General features: G+C 35.7%; 1 protein-coding gene across 4 annotated transcripts in view; it reads left to right on the plus strand.

Moving 5' to 3' along the window:
• Nucleotides 1–22,793, plus strand: part of WRN (WRN RecQ like helicase) — a 140,591-nt gene that overhangs the window by 113,161 nt on the left and 4,637 nt on the right. For 3 of the 4 annotated variants that reach the window (XM_031013995.3, XM_055348365.2, XM_055348364.2), the window contains 6 exons: nucleotides 682–757; nucleotides 998–1,110; nucleotides 3,949–4,063; nucleotides 8,248–8,379; nucleotides 10,990–11,152; nucleotides 20,666–20,874. In XM_031013995.3, coding sequence (XP_030869855.3) covers nucleotides 682–757; nucleotides 998–1,110; nucleotides 3,949–4,063; nucleotides 8,248–8,379; nucleotides 10,990–11,152; nucleotides 20,666–20,874 — 808 coding nt within the window. Of the gene's footprint in view, nucleotides 1–681; nucleotides 758–997; nucleotides 1,111–3,116; nucleotides 3,235–3,948; nucleotides 4,064–8,247; nucleotides 8,380–10,989; nucleotides 11,153–20,665; nucleotides 20,875–22,793 lie in introns of those variants that run through there. The other variant, XR_008667714.2, reaches the window with a different exon arrangement.

Below are 22,793 nucleotides of genomic sequence, written 5' to 3' on the forward strand. Positions count from 1 at the left end.
GTTATTATGGCCACCACTACCTTTATTTTTTTCCTTGTGTTAGTGATTGTCTTTGTTTTATTTTCTTGGTTTTTAGTATTCCTTTTACTAATTTTCTTTTTTCCTATTTCAATCTCTCATTATTTGTTTACTCATTTGGAGTGTTCCTTGACTTTTATCCCCTCTTACCTAGTGACATTTTAATTTTAGTTATCAAATTTTTAATTTCTAAGAATGCTTCTTGTTCTCTTCTTGTTTCTTCTTCTCCACCAGCCAAAAATCTATGATGTTATAGCAAGGATCATACATTGTTTCCCAGTAAGTTAAGAAACCTTGGTTAAAACCTGTTGTATCCCAGTAAGTTAAAAGACGTTAACGTGTCATCTTCAGTATGGATGAAAGAATATTTTCTTTCAAAAGCAGTTGGTTGAGGAAGAGAATGGGACAAATGCTCTTTTTAAAACACCAATTTTGTGATGAACTCAAATTGCAATTTTAACTTTACCATTATAATGAATGTATTTGATCCAAAATGTTTAAAATCTAGGCTGTTGTCATTTAAATAACTAATTACCTTACTGGTATCATGAAGAATAAATGTTTGTACTGATTTGGAAAGACATTCTCATTTAGGGGATGAAATAGAAAGTCAATGAGGAGAAAGAAAAGCTTTTATTATTTATTTTCTTTTAAATATTTTAGTATCATGGTACAGTCACCAGAAAACGCTTACAGTTCCTCAGAGCCTGTTATTTCGGCACAAGAGCAGGAGACTCAGGTAAGGCTTTTGTAAAAAGGTAATTAGTTTATGATAGGGTAGTTATGATTCTATGTATGCTTAAAATTCTGTATTTTGCCAGCATTTTAAAAATTTTTCTTAAGCTAAGAGTCTGAGTTTATATTTCAGTTTATATTCATTCTAAGGAAAGGAAAAATGTGGTATCTGAAGCTCTAAAAATAGAGGACTAGATCTTTTAAGTACACTTTAAAAAGTGTTGTTTCTTTGTTTTTTGTTCAGATTGTGTTATATGGCAAATTGGTAGAAGCTAGGCAGAAACATGCCAATAAAATGGATGTTCCCCCAGCTATTCTGGCAACAAACAAGATACTGGTGGATATGGCCAAAATGAGGTAAACTATCTTTTGCATGTGTTCTCATTTATTTCCTTCTAACAACATAGATTTGGAAAATATATCTAAGTTGATAATATGACCATAGCTTCCACTGTCACATCTGGGAGGTGACTCAGATTCCCCCTGCTGTGATGCTTATCTCTTTGCCAAGCTTTAGTACCGTGTTTCTATATGAATAAAAACCAGTTACGTTTTCAGCAATCATATTCAATATTTATAAAATCTAACTCATTATTTACCCACCCTGCATTTTATCCAAGTGCCGAAACTCCTCTTTTTGGATTCTTTATTTTTGATTATCATACCATCGCATTCGTAGTCAGAGGTTCCTAATGCTTAAAACCTCTGATCCGAATTTTCTCTCCTCCAATATAAAACCCCTTCATCTTCCTCTTCTTCTTCATTTTTTTTTTTTTTTTGTCTGAAGACTTGTCTCACTGTGTTGCCCAGGCTGGAGTGTAGTGGTACGATCACTGCTCACTGCAGCCTTGACCCCCTGGACTCAAGCTATCCTCCCACCTCAGCCTCCCGAGTAGCTGGGACTACAGAACATGCCACCATGCTCAGCTAATTTTTGTATTTTTTGTAGAGACAGGGTTTTGCCATATTGCCTAGGCTGGTCTTGAACTCCTAAGCTCAAGCAATCTTCCCGCCTCAAGTCTCCAAAGTTCTGGCACTACAGGTGTGAGCCACTGTGCCTGGCCTCTTTTTCTCATTTAAATACTTTTCATACCTTTTGTAAAACGGTTTCCTTGTTGCCTGTCTATGCCTTCCTCCTCCTTCTTAATGACACCACGTTAATTCTGACTGTTTTCCCTTGGCCTGTTGCAGAAGCCTCTTAACTATTAACCCTTCATTCTCTCTCTCTGTTTCATCTGATATATGAGTACCAAACTAAATCTTCCTTTATCATATCTTACTTCTGCTTAAATGTTTTTTTTCTAGCTTAGAATTCAAGGCCCTCTATTTATGAACTTAAACTTACTTTTCCCTCTAAGTTACAGAATTTGAAATGGTTTATCTTACCTGGATTGTTTATCACTTGTTGAAGACCCATTTTCAACTTCCATATATTTATTTACAGTGTTGCTTCTCCTTGTAGTTTCCTTGATTCCTCAAAACTCCTTTTAAGAAATTCTTGAAGATCTCGCTTTATTACTATTTCTCGCTTTATTACTATAAAGACTATGAGAAGGTCTTTCATGATCTTATCAGCAAAGTAATTCCTCTCTCTTGAATTCATAGAGGACTTTCAGATGAATTCTAAAGATGCTTCTGTAGCACTTACCACACAATGCTATATTTTATTTTTTTGTAATTAGTGGTAAACAAGTATTATTATATTTTCTAGATTTTAAACTCCGAATAAAGATACTAGCTCCTTATCTTTTTGTGTGTCTCCTGTAGCACCTAGCACAACGCCTCATAAACAGGAGGTGATCATTAAATATTTAGAAGAAATTATTTCCCAAGAATAGTTGCTTGGTAATTGTATTTGTCTTTTACTTCCTTTTAAAAAATTGTTTCTGTCACTAAATTGCATCCAATAGATGTTACTCGAGTGCAGAATTTTCTAATGACATTACACAGTGCTACATCTGACACTAATTCTTTTGTTAAAAAATAAATATTCTGGCCGGGCGCGGTGGCTCACGCTTGTAATCCTAGGACTTTGGGAGGCCGAGGCGGGCGGATCACGAGGTCAGGAGATCGAGGCCATCCTGGCTAACATGGGGAAACCCCGTTTCTACTAAAAATACAAAAAATTAGCCGGGCGTGGTGGCGGGCGCCTGTAGTCCTAGTTACTCGGGCGGCTGAGGCAGGAGAATGGCGTGAACCCGGGAGGCGGAGCTTGCAGTGAGCGGAGATCGCGCCACTGCACTCCAGCCTGGGTGACAGAGCCAGACTCCGTCTCAAAAAAAAAAAAAAAAGAATAAAAATAAATATTCTAAGACCATACTTTAATAGAGTTTTTTTTTTTTTTTTTTTTTTTTTGGCGATAGAGTCTCACTCTGTCACCTAGGCTAGAGTGCAGTGGCGCGATCTCGGCTCACTGCAACCTCCGCCTCCTGGGTTCAAGCAATTCTCCTGCCTCAGCCTCCGGAATAGCTGGGACTACAGGTGCGTGCTGCCACCCCCGGCTAATTTTTTGTATTTTAGTAGAGATGAGGTTTCACTGTGTTGTCCAGGCTGGTGTTGAACTCCTGAGCTCAGGCAATCCACCCGCCCCGGCCTCCCAAAGTGTTGGGATTACAGGCGTGAGCCACAGTGCCTGGCCCAGAGGAGATATTTAATGAAAAATAATAATCATTAGATCGGCAGATTTTTAGAAGGAGGGCATCGAATGGGTTCTTGGATATTGGACACAATAAGAAATATTGAGCTAAAAGTCTGAAGGAATTGGCAGATATACTGTTACAAGTAAACACTTTGTAGAAGAAAATAATGAATGAGACTTTCTTTTGAGATTTTCTTAGCCTCTTAGTTGTTCCCAGTTAGAGCCTCATATTTTTCCTTTTCATGACAATAAAAATAATAATAAAATCAGTAATAAAGTGAATATATGAGATGTTAACCTGTTCCTTTATGACAATGTCCTGTTTACCAATTAACAGTGTTTTTTTATGGTGATGGGGGCAAGACAAATCTTTAAATGGTGGAAAGCAAAGAAAGAAATTATAAAACATGATTAGTTGTATTATACGTTGTTTTTGGTTGTTGGAAAAACTATACATTTATTGAGAGAATCATTAGGAAGCTGAACATAAGCTATATTGCTGGAGTGATACTGTTTCAGTGGTTTCTTGACCTTTTTGTTGTTGTTGTTAAACACAGACCAACTACGGTTGAAAACGTAAAAAGGATTGATGGTGTTTCTGAAGGCAAAGCTGCCATGTTGGCCCCTCTGTTGGAAGTCATCAAACATTTCTGCCAAACAAATAGTGTTCAGGTAAAATACTGTGGTTTGCAGGAGCTCTTAGAGAATAAGCATTTTTTGTAACCATTTCAAAAGTACCCTTCAGAAGTAACATTTGCTCACTTTATTTGCATTGCCATACTGGACACTTAGAAAATGAATTAAAATTGTTTTTATAGTCAATCTGTTGTAAAAACATGTCAGTTATCTACTTTTAAAGATGATACTAAAAAGTAGTTGTCCAGGCTGCTGATGTCTTTCTATTTCATTGGGAGATTTTGTTTTTAAATTGGAAACATTATTTTAGGTTGATAAATTATAATTTTACATTCAAATGTGGTAGTTGGAATTTAAAGCTGGAAAGTTATCCTTGCTATGAGTTGGTCAGGAGCTCAGCCACTTTCTTTTGGTTTAGCATCTTCTCTAATCTCCCTCCCCTTCCAGTAATGCTGTCTTTTGATAGTAAGTGGATTTCATATTATTCTCTTCAGTTTTAATAGTGTTTCCTTCATATCCTTTTATTATTGCTTGTTCTGCCCTAAGGGACCATTTCCAGAAATGTCATTTAGGATTTTCTCTAAACTCCACGTAATAGACTCTATGATGCATACTCTGCAGAAGGTGAGGCAGTGGGAGGTAGAGGGGAGACTACTAGACTAGGAGTCACGGAATCAGGACTTTAGTTCTTCCTTACAGTTGTTCACCTGGTGAACCTGCACATGTCCTTTAATTTCCTTGGGTCTCCATTTCCTCAGCTACACAATGGAAATGACACTTCCTTTCCCACATCCAGGAAACAACAGATGACATTAGAAAATAGAAGACATGGGATAAGTATAAAATGTTGAAAGAGTTAAACACATTCAAGGCAATATTAAGGGATTATTTTTTACTTCCAAGAAGCTCCTGGAAGCTTTGGGCAGGCACAGTTGGATCCTACTTTAGAAAAATCTTTCTCTAACTATAAGTAGAAAACCCTTCTGCTTTTTGAATGTAGCATTTCCCTCTTTTGATATAGAGTATCTTTGGCAACTTTAAATTTTCTTTTTCATACTCTTATATAAGACATCATGTGAAAATTCTTATTTCTTACTGAGTTTTTGGAAATGAAATTATAATGTCTTAATAGTTTGAGAAAGAATATCATACCTACCAGTGGTAATTGAGTAAGTTCCCTCTCTTTGGACACTTGAAAGTAGTATCTTCTTTCATGAATTAGTGATATTATTTAATAATGAATGAGTGATCTCTCCTAACTCCCCTTCAGAAGAGGAAAATGAAGTAGGGGAAAAGGTAAATTCCCCAAGGGATAGGTATGAAACCTTTATGAACCTTCTGGATAGAGAAGATGACTGCTGATTTCTGTGATTAGAAATTATACTTGGTTTATTCTGCAAATTGAAATGAATTATTTAAAAAAATCAACTTTAATGTTTATTAAGCAAGTTTTGTTATTCATGAGTTTCATTAGCCTTTAATATACTTTTTTAAATTTTGAAGTAAAATTTCTTGCTGTCACAATACACATTAAAAATTACAAATATGACACATATTAAACACATTAAGATGGCCATATAGGAAAAATATGCTAAAATATTTTTATATAAATACATTTTTTGAGAATTTTGAGAATTTCTGGAACAAAGTAATGATATAATCCATAAATGTACAATTAAAGAGTTTAGGGATATCTAAAATACTTGGCGAAGTAATCTGAAATAATACTCTTAGGAAGGTAGGGCAAGAATGTGATTCTAGTAAGCAAAAATCTAATCAAATCATATTCTAGTCCCAGCTACTCGGGAGGCTGAGGCAGGAGAATGGCGTGAACCTGGGAGGCGGAGCTTGGAGTAAGCCGAGATCGTGCCACTGCACTCCAGCCTGGGCGACAGAGCGAGACTCCATCTCAAAAAAAAAAAAAAAAAAAAAAAAAAAGACTATATGAACATGTATGGCATAAATATGTACAAATATTATTTATTTTAAAAAAATTCAGGGGTAGGGGCAGGGTAGTTAGAAAATACCTAAGGATGTTCATGAAATAATATTGGCTATGAATGACAGTTGATGAAACCGGGTGATGCCCATCTTATTCCCTTGACTCGTGTATATGTTTGATATATCCCATAATAAACCTTAAAAAAAAAAGATGTGGTCAATTATAGGAAGATATAAATAGAAAAGGCAATAAGGACAAAAGTTGGCAAAGCTTACCTAAGCACTCTTCAGATAAAAAGACATTTTTGTTAACTAGATTTGAATATTATAGTTTAATTGTCAAGGAAAATGCCTCAATTGAATCTTTGTTAAGAGACTACTTAAGGCACTATCAGAAGTTCCCTCATGGCGAGGTGCAATCCCTCATGCCTGTATTCCCAGCACTTTGGGAGGCCAGGGCAGGCAGGTTACCTGAGGCCAGGAGTTAGAAAACAACCTGGGAAACATAGCGAGACCCCACCTCTACAAAAACAATTTCTTAAAATTAGCCAGGCATGGTGGTGCTAGCCTGTAATCCCAGCTATTTAGGATGCTTGGGCAGGAGGATTGCTTGAGCCCGGGGATTTGAGGCTGCAGTGAGCCATCATTGTGCCACAATACTTCAGCCTGAGTGAAAGAAAGAAAAAAAAAGTGTCTTTGTTATATTCCAAACTTGTTCTCAACTTTCAGGTGAGCTGGCTTCCTATATAACTCTTCTATAGGACAGAACATACTGGTTGGGGCAAGTGAAACTGTCTAGTTGTATGCCTCATAAATTAATGAATTTGCTTTCTAATATATACACTGATATTTATACACACATACACATAAAACCAAGCTCAATAGATGGGTAGTGCAGCTCTATTCCCCAAAACCCAACTACCCTGTAACAAGACACATTAGACTTTTGAGATTGCAAGGATGAGGACTGAAATGCTGGCCTAGACCATGGCGTTGCCATAGTGGGGTGACCAGTCTGAACAGCCAACAATGCTTCCTCAGTAAATACCCATTTTGTCTTGGTGGGATTTCTACAAATTGCAAAATGCAGTTATTCTGAAGCTGTAAAAGAGAAACAGAAACATGTAACACCTGGGACTGTTTTATTAGGCCCACCGTATGCTCAGAACATGAAATCTCCACTGCTAGGGTTATTTGATTGAAATTATCTTTTGTGCTGATGTGAGAGTTTAGCTCTGAGATTCTTCCACATGTAAAATGTAATCCCCCAAAATATTTGGCAAGCATATTTTATTGCCTTGGGTCAGATAATTCAAACATTAGGCATCATATATATAGCATGTAAAAAGTAAAACAGAAACATTTATGTTTCTCACCAAGCAGTAAATTAGTACTCAACTAATAAATTTCTTAAACTCCCTAATAACAGAATATGGAAACAAAAAATAAATCTTTCCAAAAGAAGAGCTCATAGACATGTTTCCTCATATATGTATACATAATATAGTAGAACACATGATAAATAACCTTATAAAAATGATACCAATATCATTCATCAAGAGATGAGGCTCTTCTTTAAATTATTAATTTCGTCTGTTACAGGTTTTATTATGACTGTAGTATGCTGTTTTCATTTACCTTTTATGTGTAGTTAAAAAAATAGTTTTCTATCTCTTTACCTTTATTTCAGCCTTTAAAAAGATTCCATTATTTTTTCATTAATCTTGTTTTTCAGTTTTCCCCATTTTTTCTTTTAAACATTTCTTAAGGAACCATATTTAAGATTTTATAGAATACTTAGATTTCTAGTTGGGATGTATCATTTAAAATTAGATATGTAGAGAGAGTGTTATGATATATTTCCTTATGATATATTAGTGGTTATAGTACCTAAATTTGAATAGTGATTCTGTTCATTCATTCATTCATTCATTCATTCAATATTCACTTCCAGGAGATTGGGGACTTATTTAAAGACAGAGTAGTTCACATTATAGTTCCTTTGTTTAGTCCTTCTTATTCGTTAAAGAGAAGACTAGGAAATGTTTGTTATTACAAATATTTTATTAAAATTTTGTGTGCTCTAGCATTATTTTACCTTTTTAAATCAATACGTTAAAAATCCAACTTCTTTTTGAGCTCCCCATAAAAAGGGAATTATTTGTTGCTTATGGGTTTAACTTGTGTTATTTTTTTCTTAATGGCTAATTATCATATATATATATTCTATTATTGTATTGATATTACTGATCATTTGTGCTACATTAAAAATTCTGTAGACAGACCTCTTTTCAAGTACAAAACCTCAAGAAGAACAGAAGACGAGTCTGGTAGCAAAAAATAAAATATGCACACTTTCACAGTCTATGGCCATCACATACTCTTTATTCCAAGAAAAGAAGATGCCTTTGGTAAGTGTGACTTTCATGTTACAGGGAATTTTTTTAGTTTACTTAAACTTGTGTTTTATCAGCTTTTTAGTATTAAAGCTCTGACTTGGGATCAATTTCCTCCAACCCTACAATAAATCTCAGTTTATCTTTAATTTTAAAAGAGAATGTTGTTTTCTTTTTCTGTTAAGCCTCCCTGTTAAGTAATAGCAGCAAGTTTAGTTTGGCCATGAATATCTTCTAGAGATTGTATCGGGGTACTGATAAACACATTTATAGCTCAGGGATACTGCATCAGCCATATTTTAAAATGGGACTAACAGTTTAAAAACTATAAATATTCACAGTGTTAAGAAACAATCTCAAGATGCATTAAGAAAAAGGAAGGTGCAAAACAGAAAAACAAACGTAAATGTGTGTGCATATGCATGCTTATATAGTCACATATTCTTGTATGTGTAGAAAAAATACACCCTGGATCTCTGCAAGCATAGCCAAGCAACTGGAAATATGTTTTTAAAAACTTGCTTTTCATTCTAACTCTTCTAGTACTGTTTTGATGCTCTTTGAAAACAATCTAATTGCTGTAACAAATGACCATACGTAGGCCGGGTGTGGTGGCTCATGCCTGTAATCCCAGCACTTTGGGAGGCTGAGGCAGGCAGATCACTTGAGGCCAGGGATTTGAGACCAGTTGGACAACATAGGGAGACCCTGTCTTTACTAAAAATACAAAAATTAGCTGGGCGTAGTGACTCATGCCTGTAATCCCAGATACTTGGGAGGCGGAGACGTGGGACTTGCACGAACCCAGGAGGCAGAGGTTGCAGTGAGCTGAGATTGCGACACTGCATTCCAACCTGGGCGACCGAGCAAGACTCGGTCTCCAAAAAAAAAAAAAAAAGACCATATGTAATGTTTCTTCATTGTTCTAAGATAAATCTTTAAGGCTGTTGAGGTTTTTTGTATGCAAAATGGAGAGTAAGTTTTAATGGAATGGGACAAAATGAGGCTTACAGTTAAGTTTAATTTGAGTTCACATCCTGTTGACATTAAGTTGATTTGGAACAAGTGATATGGTCCAATGCCTGCTTTTCTGTTGTCTGTGGTTCCATCCACTAGTGCCTGTGTTACACACCTCTTGTTCAGGTTTTATCATTTAAAATAAATAAGAATAAACAGTCCATAGCTTATCTTACTTACTGAATAAATGCTCTAATTTGACAGTCATGTTTCTTAAAGTTCCTTACAAAGGCCATTGCCCAAGAAACCAAATAATTCCATTATACTGTTTTTGAAATAGAACACATAATAAATGGGAATTTTAAGTTCAGTTTCTTATGTAAATAATAACTTCTATGTACATGTTAAATATGCCTGTATATACCTAATTTGACCATGTATGTATAGTAGAAATGAAAACAGTTACTAAGAAAATTTGTTATTGGCTCCAAATTTTCTGAATTAAGTGTATTCTAATGCTCAGCCATAATACGGGGTTTCATGTGTTAGTTTATGTATTCATGGTTAAGAATGTGAAGACTGTTATGTCTTCATTTGTGTCTTTTGGTATTATTTGGTTGTATTTTATTGTGTGATATGGTGGTATAATTATCCTTACCTCCCAGGAGTCTGAGAGGGTCTTGCCAGTTAACCGCAGAATTAAACATGCTTAGGACTAATTAATCAGGAGCAATACTACAATTAGTTGGAGGTAATTTAAAACCTGGTTTCAAATAACCCTGATATTATGCACACATGGTGCACACTTTTCTAGTAGACATTTAATGAAAGTAATTTAAAACCTACGTTTGAAGGATGAAAAACATTGCCTTAAATGCTCTATTCTGTGAAAGTATCAACATTTATGCAAATACAGTCTAAATTCAGACTTTGAAAATGTATTGAAAGAGAGGATCATGAAATAAGTTAGAGCTGAGTGACAAAGCTTTCTGAGTGTTTAAAAGAATGTTTTACCTAATAAATATCTGAAATGTATTTGGAGCCACATTTGTTTAAAGAACTGTATAAATATGTAGCACTGTTCATGTGAAGTTCAATAGTAGGAAAATGCTGACAGCCCTTGTGGAACTGTGGTTATTATTATTTTATGAATAGAGCCAATTTCAAACACCTATTAGAGTCTTCTCAGGAACCTTTTATAGAATGCATCTGGAGCCTTATGTTATCGCTAAGCATTTTAGGATTTGTCTTCTTGGAAATTCAGGTAACCAAACCACCATGTGTTATTTCAAGTGTATACAGTATTGGGTTACAGTTTACTATGTTTTCAGAAGGTTGTGACAACTATTAGACTTACAGAGAATGACTTCTCTGCCACTAACTGCTTTCTAAAGTGAATAGAGAGGGGCGAGGATTGAATTCTTCGGTAAAGCTGGGTGATTTTGTTTTATTCAATACAGTATAATAAGTATAAAAAGTAGAACCTATAGAGAGCTATAATGGGGGTAGTTTTAAAGAAATTCTGAAAATGAAAAACTTAAGTAAAGCTTTAGTTCATTGTTTATTTCACACTGAGCATTTACTACCTGAATGTTTTGGACATTTTATTTCCATGACTGGAGTGGACACTTTTACAGCTCACTGGGTTCTTTGCTGATCTTTCTCTAGAAGAGCATAGCTGAGAGCAGGATTCTGCCTCTCATGACAATTGGCATGCACTTATCCCAAGCGGTGAAAGCTGGCTGCCCCCTTGATTTGGAGCGAGCAGGCCTGACTCCAGAGGTTCAGAAGATTATTGCTGATGTTATCCGAAACCCTCCCGTCAACTCAGGTGAGAGGCATGGCCTAGCTCTGCACCCTTAATGACTTGATGAAGTAAACAAGCAATCCACTATATTTTTCACTGTTAACAGCATTAATCCTTTATGCTATTATGAAAACCTTACTTTTGTGGTTCTTTTTCTTGTTTTAGGAAAACAATCTTTCTTCCCATTGTCACTCAGAGGAAAGTATACTGAGAAATTTTTTTGTTTTGTTTAGTTTTTTGAGACAGAGTCTTGCTCTCTTGTCTAGGCTGGAGTGCAGTGGTGTGATCTTGGCTCGCTGCAACCTCTATCTCCCAGGTTCAAGTGATTCTCTTGCCTCAGCTTCCTGAGTAGCTGGGACTACAGGCGTGTGCCACCATGCCCAGCTATTTTTTGTATTTTTTGATAGAGACAGGGTTTTCCATGTTGGCTAGGCAGGTCTCGAACTCCTGACCTCTGATGATCCGCCCACCTCAGCCTCCCAAAGTGCTGCGATTACAGGTGTGAGCCATGGCACCTGGCCAATACACTGAGAAATTTTTATTTTCCTTTTCAGCTTAAGGTTACAACTTCCCCACCATCCAAAACAGTGCACTTTCATTTTTTTTCTAATTTCTATCTCATCACTTGCAAAAACCATATTTTTCTCCACATTCATTCCCAGTAGCTTCCTGACTCCTAGTTCTTCCCTAAATCCTTCTGAGTCCTTGTCATTGGTTTCGCTTGAGTAGCCTTTCTAATCAGCACAGTCATTGGTATCAGTTACTGTGACATGGAAGGGACAGACCAAGTTCTGTGGGCCGCTATGTAGAAGGATTTCCTGTCACTTTGCTGCAGAACCTCAGCTGTGCTCGCAGAGAGCAAGCCCCTTTGCTTGCCCTGTAGAAATATTTTAAATTATTATCCTTTTTTTTTTTTAACAGAAGTAAATAGGAGATACGTTAGAGGATTTTCTCTCCTAGATGTGTAAATACAAACTTGGGGTCTTATAACTCAATAAATCTGATAAATTTCTTTTGACTGTTAGGATAGAGCAGTGGCCATACCAATAGCCTCATCTCCAAAGCTGCAGTGAAGGTACTTTTTACTACCTTAAAGTCTTTCCCACTTGTGAACAACTTGTGAACAATTCCCCCCAAGAATTTGGAAGATCACTCTCTGAAAGCACAGTCAATACTGTACCTAAATGGATCTGAGCAAAAATAAGTCACTTAGAAGACAGGATTATTTCTAGACTTGAGTGTGACTTGACTGAAGGTCTAAGGAACGAACAGCTCCTTCACTTCCATTGATCACCATGGAAGCAAAGGGAAAGGACAGACACGGAGGCAAGTTGGAGTAGTGCTCATCTAAGTTCCAGGGATGCGGGGGAGTGGCCAGGGGACTTCAGGTATAGTAAATAAATAACCTATTTATAAGTTATGTCAATGTCATGTTTGAAATAGAAAACCAAATACTGCATGTTCTTACTTCCAAGCAGGAGCTAAAGTTGGTGCATATGGATATAAAAATGAGAACAGGCCGGGCGTGGTGGCTTGTGTCTGTAATCCTAGCACTTTGGGAGACCTAGATGGAAGGATTGCTTGAGCTCAGGAGTTCAAGACCAGCCTGAGCAACATAGTGTGACCCCCATCTCTACAAAAAATAAGAAAATTAGCCAGACGTGGTGGCATATACCTATAGTCTCAGCTACTTGGGAGTCTGAGTCAGGAGGAGTGCTTGAGCTCAGGAGTTTGGGGTTATAATGAGCTGTGATCATGCCACTGCGCTCCAGCCTGAGTGACAGAGTGAGAACCTGTCTCAAAAGGAGAAAAAAAAAAAAAGTAACAGTAGACGCTGGGGACTACTGAGGGGAGGGAAGGAACAATGGTTGAAAAGGTGGGAGGGGACAGTGGTTGAAAAACTACGTGTTGGGTACTATGCTCACTATCTGGGTGATGGGATCAGCTGTGCCTCAAACCTCAGCATCCTGCAATATACTAATGTAGCAAACCTGCCCATGTACTACCTGAATCTAAAGTAAAAGTTATAATTTAAAAAAATTATAATAAAATCAGAAAATAAAGGTCTGAGATGGAAAATTAAAAGACCAAAGCCACCCATAAGCACAATAAATCCCTCCCCCCAAAAAATTGTATCTATTAAAAAAAAGGTGTTGCACCAGGCACTGTGGCTCATGTCTGTAATCCTAGCACTTTGGGAGGCCGAGACGGGCAGATGACTTGACTTGAGGTCAGGAGTTCAAGACCAGCCTGGCCAACATGGTGAAACCCTGTCTCTACTGAAAATACAAAAATTAGCCAGCAGTGGTGGCATGCGCCTGTAATCCCAGCTACTTTGGAGACTGAGGCAGGAGAATCGCTTGAACTGGGGAGGCGGAGGTTGCAGTGAGCCAAGATCATGCCACTGCACTTCAGCCTGGGTGACAGTGAGACTCTGTCTCAAAAAAAAAAAAAAAGACCTTGTACCCTGACAAGTTTTAGTTTGTGCAGGAATGCTAGAATGACTCAAGATTGGAAAAATCTTTAAATGTTAATTACACAATAAGGGTAAAAGGAGAAAAATTACCTAATGTCATCTGAGCAACAAGAAGAAGAAATGAAAGGCATTAAAAATTGGGAAAAATTTATATTTGACAGTATCTTAACAACGAATTCTGCTTCTATATCACTTCCTAGCTTTCTGATGATAACTTCCCATGCAGATCTGTATGTAAGGAATGGACGTAGTAGTCATGCTAATCTGAGTATTTATCTGTGTGATACTTATGAATTAACGATGTAAGTTAATAAGTTAGCATTTCGTGAACCTGGTTAATAACGATTTGCTAAGGTTAAATTAGCCAAATCCTGAACTAAGCTGTAAAACATCCAAGGTAGGGTAGAGAGGCATCTTATGAGAAAGCTGGCCAACTCTCCTGGTCACCTTCTAATCTTCCTAACTTCAGAAATCAAGGCAGAGAGAGGAAAATAGTAATTACTTTGTAGGATTAGATTTATGGTTGTCGAAACCTCTGCTTCTCCAGTGCAGAATGAGATAGTGTTTTAGGGAAAGCCAAAGACTCAGATGTCTTCTTCATGCTCATAGTGTGGAATTTTTCTTCCTTTAGAAATGTATTGTCTCTCAGGGCTTAAAGCAATTTGCGTCTTTCGATGAGATGTTGAGTAATAGGCAATATTCTCTGAAATAATTTGTGCAGGCTGGGCACAGTGGCTCACACCTGTAATCCCAGCACTTTGGGAGGCCGAGGTGGGCAGGTCACTGAGGTGAGGTGTTGGAGACGAGCCTGACCAACATGGTGAAACCCCGTCTCTACTAAAAATACCAAAATTAGCTGGGCTTGGTGGCACACACCTGTAATCCCAGCTACTTGGGAGGCTGAGGCAGGAGAATTGCTTGAACCCCCATGGGAGGTGGAGGTTGTGGTGAGCCAAGATTGTGTCATTGTACTACAGTCTGGACAACAGAGTGAGACTCTGTCTCAAAAAAAAAAAAAATAGAATTTGTGCAGTTCCCCCCGCCCCCTTTTTTTTTTCTGTTGGCATTTTTGCTATCATTTAGCTGCCTTCTTTATATCCTGAAACTTACAGGTGGTGTTGGTCTAGTCAGTAAGAGCAAAGGCTTTGGGAATAGATAGATCTGTATTTAGACCTTGGCTCTAGCATTTCATTGTTATGTGACCTCCATCAAGTGACCCAATTTCCCTAATATTCAATTTCCTCATCTCTAAGACAGGGAGAGTTAATATTGCCTCTCTTATAGAATTGTGAGAAATATAGTCATGTGTTGCTTGATGATGGGGATGAATTCTGAGAAATGTGTTGTTGGGCGATTTCATTTTGTGGGAACCTCACAGAGTGGACTTAAACAAACCTGGATGGTATGGCCTACTACACACCTAGGCTGTATGGTATAGCTCCTGTCTTCAAACCTGTACAGCATGTGACTTTACTGAACACTGTAGGCAATTATAACACAGTGGTATTTGTATATATAAACATAGTGAAACATAGAAAAGGCCCAGTAGAAATACAGTGTAAAAGATTTTTTAAAAAAGCTGGGCGTGGTGGCTCACGCCTGTAATCCCAGCACTTTGGGAGGCCGAGGCAGGCAGATCACTTGAGGTCAGGAGTTCAAGACCAGCCTGGCCAACATGATGAAACTCCGTTTCTACTAAAAGTACAAAAATTAGCTGGATGTGGTGTTGGGTGCCTGTAATCCCAGCTACTCAGGAGGCTGAGGCAGGAGAATTGCTTGAACCCAGGAGGTGGAGGTTGCAGTGAGTCAAGATTGTGCCACTGCACTTCAGCCTGGGAGACAGAGCGAGACTCTGTCTCAAAACAAAACAAACAAAAAAAAGAGATAAAAAAGGGTACATCTGTACAGGGCACTTACCACGAATGGAGCTTGCACCCTGGGAGTTGCTCTGGGTAAGTCAGTGAGTGAGCGGTGAGTGAATGTGAAGACCTAGGACTGTGCACTGCTGTAGACTTTATAAACCCTGTGCACTTAGGCCACACTCACCCCTGTGATACGAGTCTACCTACTATATAACGTACCTGCATATGTACCCTTGAAACTAAAATAAAAGTTAAAAAATTTATCTTCTTTTGCCAATAATAAATTAACCTTAGCTTACTGTAATGATTTTTCTTTATGAATTAAAATCTTTTTACTCTTTGGTAATAACACTTGGCTTAAAACACAAACATATTGTACAGCTATACAAATATATTTTCTTTATATCCTTCTTCTCTAAGATTTTTTCTGTTTTTGATTTTGTTAAATTTGTTTTTACTTTTTACATTTTTTTGTTAAAAACCAAGACAAAAACCCACACATCAGCCTAGGCCTACATAGGCTCAGGATCATCAGTCTCACTATCTTCCACCTCCACATCTTGTCCCACCAGGTCTTCAGGGGCAGTCATATGCATGGGGCTGTCATCTCCTATGATAACAATGCCTTCTTCTGGACATCTCCAGAAGGGCCTGCGTGTTTTACAGTGAACTTCTAAAAAATAATAAAATGTATAGTATAGCAAACACATAAACATAGTAACATAGTCATTTATTATCATTTTCAAGTATTATATACTGTACATAATTGTACATGCTAGACTTTTACACAGCTGGCAGCAAGGTGAGTTTGTTTACACCGTTACCACCACAAACACATGGGTGATGCTTTGCATTGTGATGTTACGATGGCTATGATGTCACTAGGTGGTAGGAACTTTTCAGCTCCATGATAATCTAATGGATACTTGTTCCTGTTGGCTGCCCGTCGTTGACTGAAACATCATTATGTGGTGCATGACTGTAAATTAGATACTGTTCAGAAAGCTTTGGCACACTGGTAATAGCAAATGGTGGTGGCGAATATGATGATGATGATGATGACGATTGAAGACATAGATGGTAAAATTTTATGGTGTCTTAAAAGTACCCTCTAAATATGATTATTTTTATAGTCTGTCCTTTTGAATAGGCACTTAAGAATGTATGAACTTAATAAGTATATAAGAAAGAATGTTCCCCAAAATATATCTTACAGAGGCATACAATTTAAGAATTCAAACAGGTTGTAACGGGGTGTGCGTGTGTGTGTGTGTGTGTGTGTGCGTGCGCACGCATGCGTGCTCATTCACACTAAAGAATTCTTGGGCATATGTTCCTGAATGTCCTAAATGGACATTCTAACATCACTTCATTATGGGCAGAGGGAAATGGTAAAGAAAAATTTCATATTATATTATTCAGCCACATATTGACAGCATCTGTTTTATTTGCCTATGGTAAAGAATTGAAGCACTGTTAATTTGCTTTTTAAATCATGTAGGCACAAAGTTATCAAACTTTAGATTTAGAAATGAAACTGGAAATCATTACACTTTCTCTTTCCTATCCCCACCCTGTTTTGGAGAGAAAGAGTGTGAGGCCTAGCGAGTTATAAAACTGTTTTAATACCATGTCTAAGATTAATAACTGAACAAGTTTCTCTTTTTACTTGTGTTAAAGTTGTACTGCCAATTAACTTAAAAGAAAGAAATATGCAATTTCTAATCCTGATATAGGATATGGGTATATAAACTCTAACTTGATGAGTGAAACAAATTAACTTATTTATAATCAGTTTCATATCTTTATTTATTGAGTGTCTTTAAATACCCCTTACCTTTAAAGTAAGAAATATTAAAATCAAGCAGAATATAATAATGAAAAATTCTTAAGATATACTTACTAAAAACTTATCCTTCGGTTAATACACTGTATGTAGGTTGTACATACAGTATGAAAAAGTATATTTTTGTAGGCTACTTTTAAATCCAGAATAGAGGAGGTTAAGAAGGTTGTGATAACCATGAGCTCTTTTTTTTTTTTTTTGAGACAAGGTCTTACTCTGTTGCCCAGGCTGGAGTGCCGTGGCACAATCATAGCTTACTGCAGCCTTGAACTCTTGGGCTCAAGTAAGCCTTCCACTTCAGCCTTCCAAGTAGCTGGGACCACACCTGGCTAATTTTTAAGTATTTTTCTAGAGATGGGTTCTCACTACATTGCCCAGGCTAGTCTTGAACCCCTAGCCTTAAGCGATCCTCCCACCTCAGCCTGCCTAAGTGCTGGGATTACAGGTGTGAGCCACTGAGCCCAGCCCTCTTTTATTTCTTTTGATAGTACACTCATAATCATTAAACTATCATTTCTGGATGTGAGATTGTGCTTTTGGATTCTTATTTTTTCTTTATAAAATACTTTTTGTTCTCTTACTGGAGAAAACATTGTTGGATTATAAATGATATAACAAGGAATGAGGATATACATACTATAATAACGATTCAGATATGTTATTTTCATATTTTATTTAACTGTAGCCATGCCACAATAATTTAGAGTTTTAAAGAACAAGTTTGATTGAAATCTAAACTTTGTACAATCCTGAATTGAGAAGTTTCCTGTATTTTATTATGACACAATATTTACCTAAAAATAGAGTAATTATGAATTGAGAAAACATAGCTATTAATTTCATACTCTTATTTGTTAAGTAGATTTTGTCTGGAAAACTGTTCATATTTAAAGGAGCTTTGTACCTTTGTATTCTTTTTGTTTTTCCTTGTTTATATAATTTTAAACTCTGTTTATGGATTTGGGATTCTAACTATGCTAAATAATAAATTAAGGCATTGAATGAAGTACCTAGACAGTATTTTGATTAATTTTATTCCCCCATTCTTAATGTGCATGTAACTTGCAAGCCACTCTTAAGAGTGGCTTCCAAGGGATTTACTACAAAAGTAAGGGTAATATGATCTCTTTTAAAACACTGAAGGTGTGTAGCCGGTGTTGTCGTTAATTCTGCAGTAGATATTTTCAGCACTTATTTACATGGGAAGTTAGAGCGGAGTAAGATGCACCTGTAAAGCTAAATGCCACTTATTTGCATATATATAAAACGCAGGATGAATTTACCATAGAAATATAAAGGGTACTTATAGAAATGTATTAGAAAAATATATGAATTTTTAACTTATATCTAGAAGTTAACTTTATACATTTAACTTTAAATCATTAATAGTGGTTTAACGCCATAAGCGGATGTTTATGCATCATTTTATGAACAAAAGACATTCTAATTTTAGAAATAAAGTGATTCGAAAGAGAATAAAATATCTTACTTTTTCTTTTAAAATTAATTTGTTTAGCCGATTACATGATAATAGCTCAAGCTTCTGTGATTTTTCCCTAAAAAATTGATTTATAAATACTACATTTATAGTATGAAGAAATTAATCATACATAGTTTATTTATCTAATTTCTAAATACCCACGGAAGAAAATGAATTTAATGGAATGTAGTTGTGTATTACTTGGTTTCGATTGTGGGAAAATTTATATGGTCTTTCTAAAACAGCACTATCAGTAGAAATACAATGTGAGCTACATATGCAATTTAAATTTTCTAGTAGCCACATTTTAAAAAGTAAATGGATGCAATTTATTTTGATAATATAATTTAATTAGTCTACTATATTTAAAATTTTATCATTTCAACATGTAATCAATATGAAAATTACTAATGAGATATTTTATGTACTTTTTTCTGTAATAAGCCTTTGTAATCAGGTATGTACTTTATATATACAACAAATCTTCTGATGCTAAATTTTAACTGGAAATACTTGATCTGTGTTTAGCTTTTGTAAAATTTACTGTTGAACAACGTAGACTAATGTGCCTAAGTGGTTCCAAACATATTTTAAAATTTGAAGACAAATAAAAGGGAACTCAAAGTAAATTTGGATACATACATACAACAGAATACTCAGCCGTTAAAAAATGATGAAATAGTAAAATTGGGGGAATTTTGATGATACTAGGATGATATAATGACCAAGAGACAAATACAATTTTAGTTTGGTTGAGAGATGTGGTCATCACGTTGCTGATTTTACTGTGTATAGAGGTTATCTTTTCCTTTCTAAGATTTTGAAACTTTAATTAGTTAACCCACTTACCTAGTTTCTATTAGCTGTGTAACTTTCTCTTTCTGTTTTTTGTTTTGTTTTGTTTTGTTTTTTGCTTTTTAACTGCAGTATTTTGAGGAGTCTTGGAGTAGCAAGCTAATCTTTGGAAGAAAGGAAAATATAAACCTGAAAACTAATAATTTAAAGAAAGTCTTTTCAGGTTGTCATTTGAAAAATACTTGATTTCTGATCACTGATTTGAATTGAGTGTCAAATGTTTGATATGTTTTGTAAATTAGGTGAAGATGAGTGAGTAGGTTCTAAACTGCTTGGGTTTACCGCACTCTGGAGCATTGCAGAAGAATGTGATGTTGGAAGGAAGTGCTGAAACATAATTATTGGCTTGCCTATAGGAGGGTGCTACATAATTTTAGAAAATGTCAAGAAATTGACACAGTCTGAATTAGTTCTGTTGAGTTGCAAAAAATGTAAAGTTTCTTGATTCTGAAAATAAGAAATATGTTCCCAGAAATCTCATCTAGTTAATGTGCTTTTAAAATCATTGATGTCTCTTGTTATTACAATAATAGCCATTGAAAGAATCTTTTTTATTAGAATGTTATTTACAGGTACGATTAGCTTCTATTTAAATAAATTATTTTTATACTTGATCTTAGGCAAAAGGCCAACAAGTGATCAGAATAAATTATTTTAAGAGAAAACTAATTATAATTGATATTTGGAATTGGAAGCACAATTTCCTTTAGAACAATTCCACGAATGGTTGTTTTGATTCTTACGGCAGCCCACAAAAGACAGTTTGAAACACAATTTATGCAGTGTCAATAGTACTGACCTGACTTTGGATCTTGGAGGCAGGGGCTTCAGGTGATACCCGAGTGGAGTTTTTACTCCATTTCCATTCCGTAAGGCTATAGGCATTTGAAAGAGGAAACTTTTCTTTGGCAACCTTCCACCTTCCTTTCTACAGAATATTTCACTATTTCTAGCTCATAGGTTTTCTAAAATATTCTCTGTAATTTATTTTGAAAGGGAGTTTTTTTATCTTTTACAGATATGAGTAAAATTAGCCTAATCAGAATGTTAGTTCCTGAAAACATTGACACGTACCTTATCCACATGGCAATTGAGATCCTTAAACATGGTCCTGACAGCAGACTTCAACCTTCATGTGATGTCAACAAAAGGAGATGTTTTCCCAGTTCTGAAGAGATCTGTTCAAGTTCTAAGAGAAGCAAGGAAGAAGTAGGCATCAATACTGAGGTATTAATTATATATAGAATTTTCATACAGTGTCAGTTTGTTCAATTTGCATATCCTAGTACTAGAATGCTGTATTTTTTTGAACTGTTACGAATTCTGATGTGCTATGTGCTACATTTCCTTTGCTTTTCATAAATATGATCTGAGAAAAGTGATTAAAAAAAAGACAGTAAAAGGGAGGTTTAGTCCATCTGTTTAGCTTATTGTGTAGAATGTCAGCTTAAATTTTACCTGTACCTCATATTGACCGTATAGCCTGGAAAATCTTTCTTTCGGAGGTATAGTTAATGGATTTAAGCATATGGCAGTTTATGTAGTTAATGAAAGTGAAAACAAATTGTATTATAAATACCTCCCAAACTGGTTTATTATCATTCTATCATTCTTGATGCTCTGTTGGTATGATATTGAATATCTGAGGTACCAGGATTATTGTTGCTTGTGGCTCTGAGCATTTCGTAGTGCTTTTGCATGATGAGATAAAGATTACAAATTTAGTATTATGTTAGATGGTACATTTTATTAAAATCAAATGCTTCAAAAATAATTGCTCTGTGTATGGCATGAGATAAATAGCAATCAGATATATTATTTAATAATATGCCTCTATTAAATGATGGCATAAATTTGAAAATTTGACCTTTGGTATCTTCCGGGTCTAAAATTATATGACTCCATTATAAATGTTTTGGAAATGATTAACTAAAAAATTGTTTCGATTCTTAGTTGGTAAATTCAATGTGGTAGTAGGTGGTGGTGATTATTTTGTATTAGAGAATTAGGAATTACACTTAGTTCTAAGGTAATCTTTATAGGATGTCCAGCAATTAAACCCCTACTTTTTTGAATTGCTTAAAAATAAGGGAACTGATCGTTTTAAATTCTGTACTTGAGTTACGTCTGTATATATAGTCATGTCCTAGATAATCTAATGGAACTTAATTAGTTGGAAATCTTTATATTGTTTATAACTGAACTAGCTATAAGAGGAACATTAAAGAAAACATATTTTGAGCGGAGGTAATGAAATTTAGCTTCTAATGCTCAGCCTCTTATTTCTGTAATCTATACCAGATACCTAAGACCCTCTCATTGTTTCCCAGCTTCAACCTGTCAGTATAGGAAAAGGTGTAACTTACTATTTTTCCTCAATATTGAAGCACATTTGTAGTGAAATATTATTTTAACTATATATTGCCATTTTTGCTTTTTCCCTATTTCAGTAATATTTTTCCCTATTTCAGTAACATTACATGTCAACAAGAGAATGGTGGGTGTTTTGGGGGGGTTGGGTGGGAAGAAATTTTACTAAGCTTGCTAGATTCTAAAAGGTATACCTTATTTGGCCCCTTTTCCCCATTTAGGGGAACAAGGGTGTTGGGGCTGGGAAGTAGATAAGAGGTGAGTAAGTCATCCAAAGCATATGTCTTCATCAGCCTCCCTGTATGAAAAGCTGATTTCTGTAGAGTGTTGGAGGCCTACTTTCAGAATCTGTCATATGTTAACATTCATCTTCTCTACTGACCTGATTTATATCCCTTAGTCTACTTCATTTTATAATTATGACAAAGGATAAAGTCATTAGAACAAATTCTTTTTATTAGTTGACGTATTGTTGTGTTTATATCTCTTGTGTTTGTTATTAAGATGGAAGCTCAATCATGTCTTTGTTTAACAGAAAGGTGATGTCTTGGCATTGATAATTCTGATTCAATATCCATAGGTACATGGTAGATTCTTTAAATATTTAGTATTCTTTTATTTCTGGAAAGTTTTCTTAAATGATAGTTTTTTTAAAATTTCATTTCTATAAAGTTTTCTTAAATCATACTTTTTAGTGTTTTATTCCATTACTTCATATTTCTTCTTCAGGAACTCCTGCTATACATGTATGTTGGATCTTCATTACCCAGCTTCAA

Source organism: Gorilla gorilla, chromosome 7 (assembly GCF_029281585.2).
Source record: "Gorilla gorilla gorilla isolate KB3781 chromosome 7, NHGRI_mGorGor1-v2.1_pri, whole genome shotgun sequence".
NCBI lineage: Eukaryota > Metazoa > Chordata > Mammalia > Primates > Hominidae > Gorilla > Gorilla gorilla.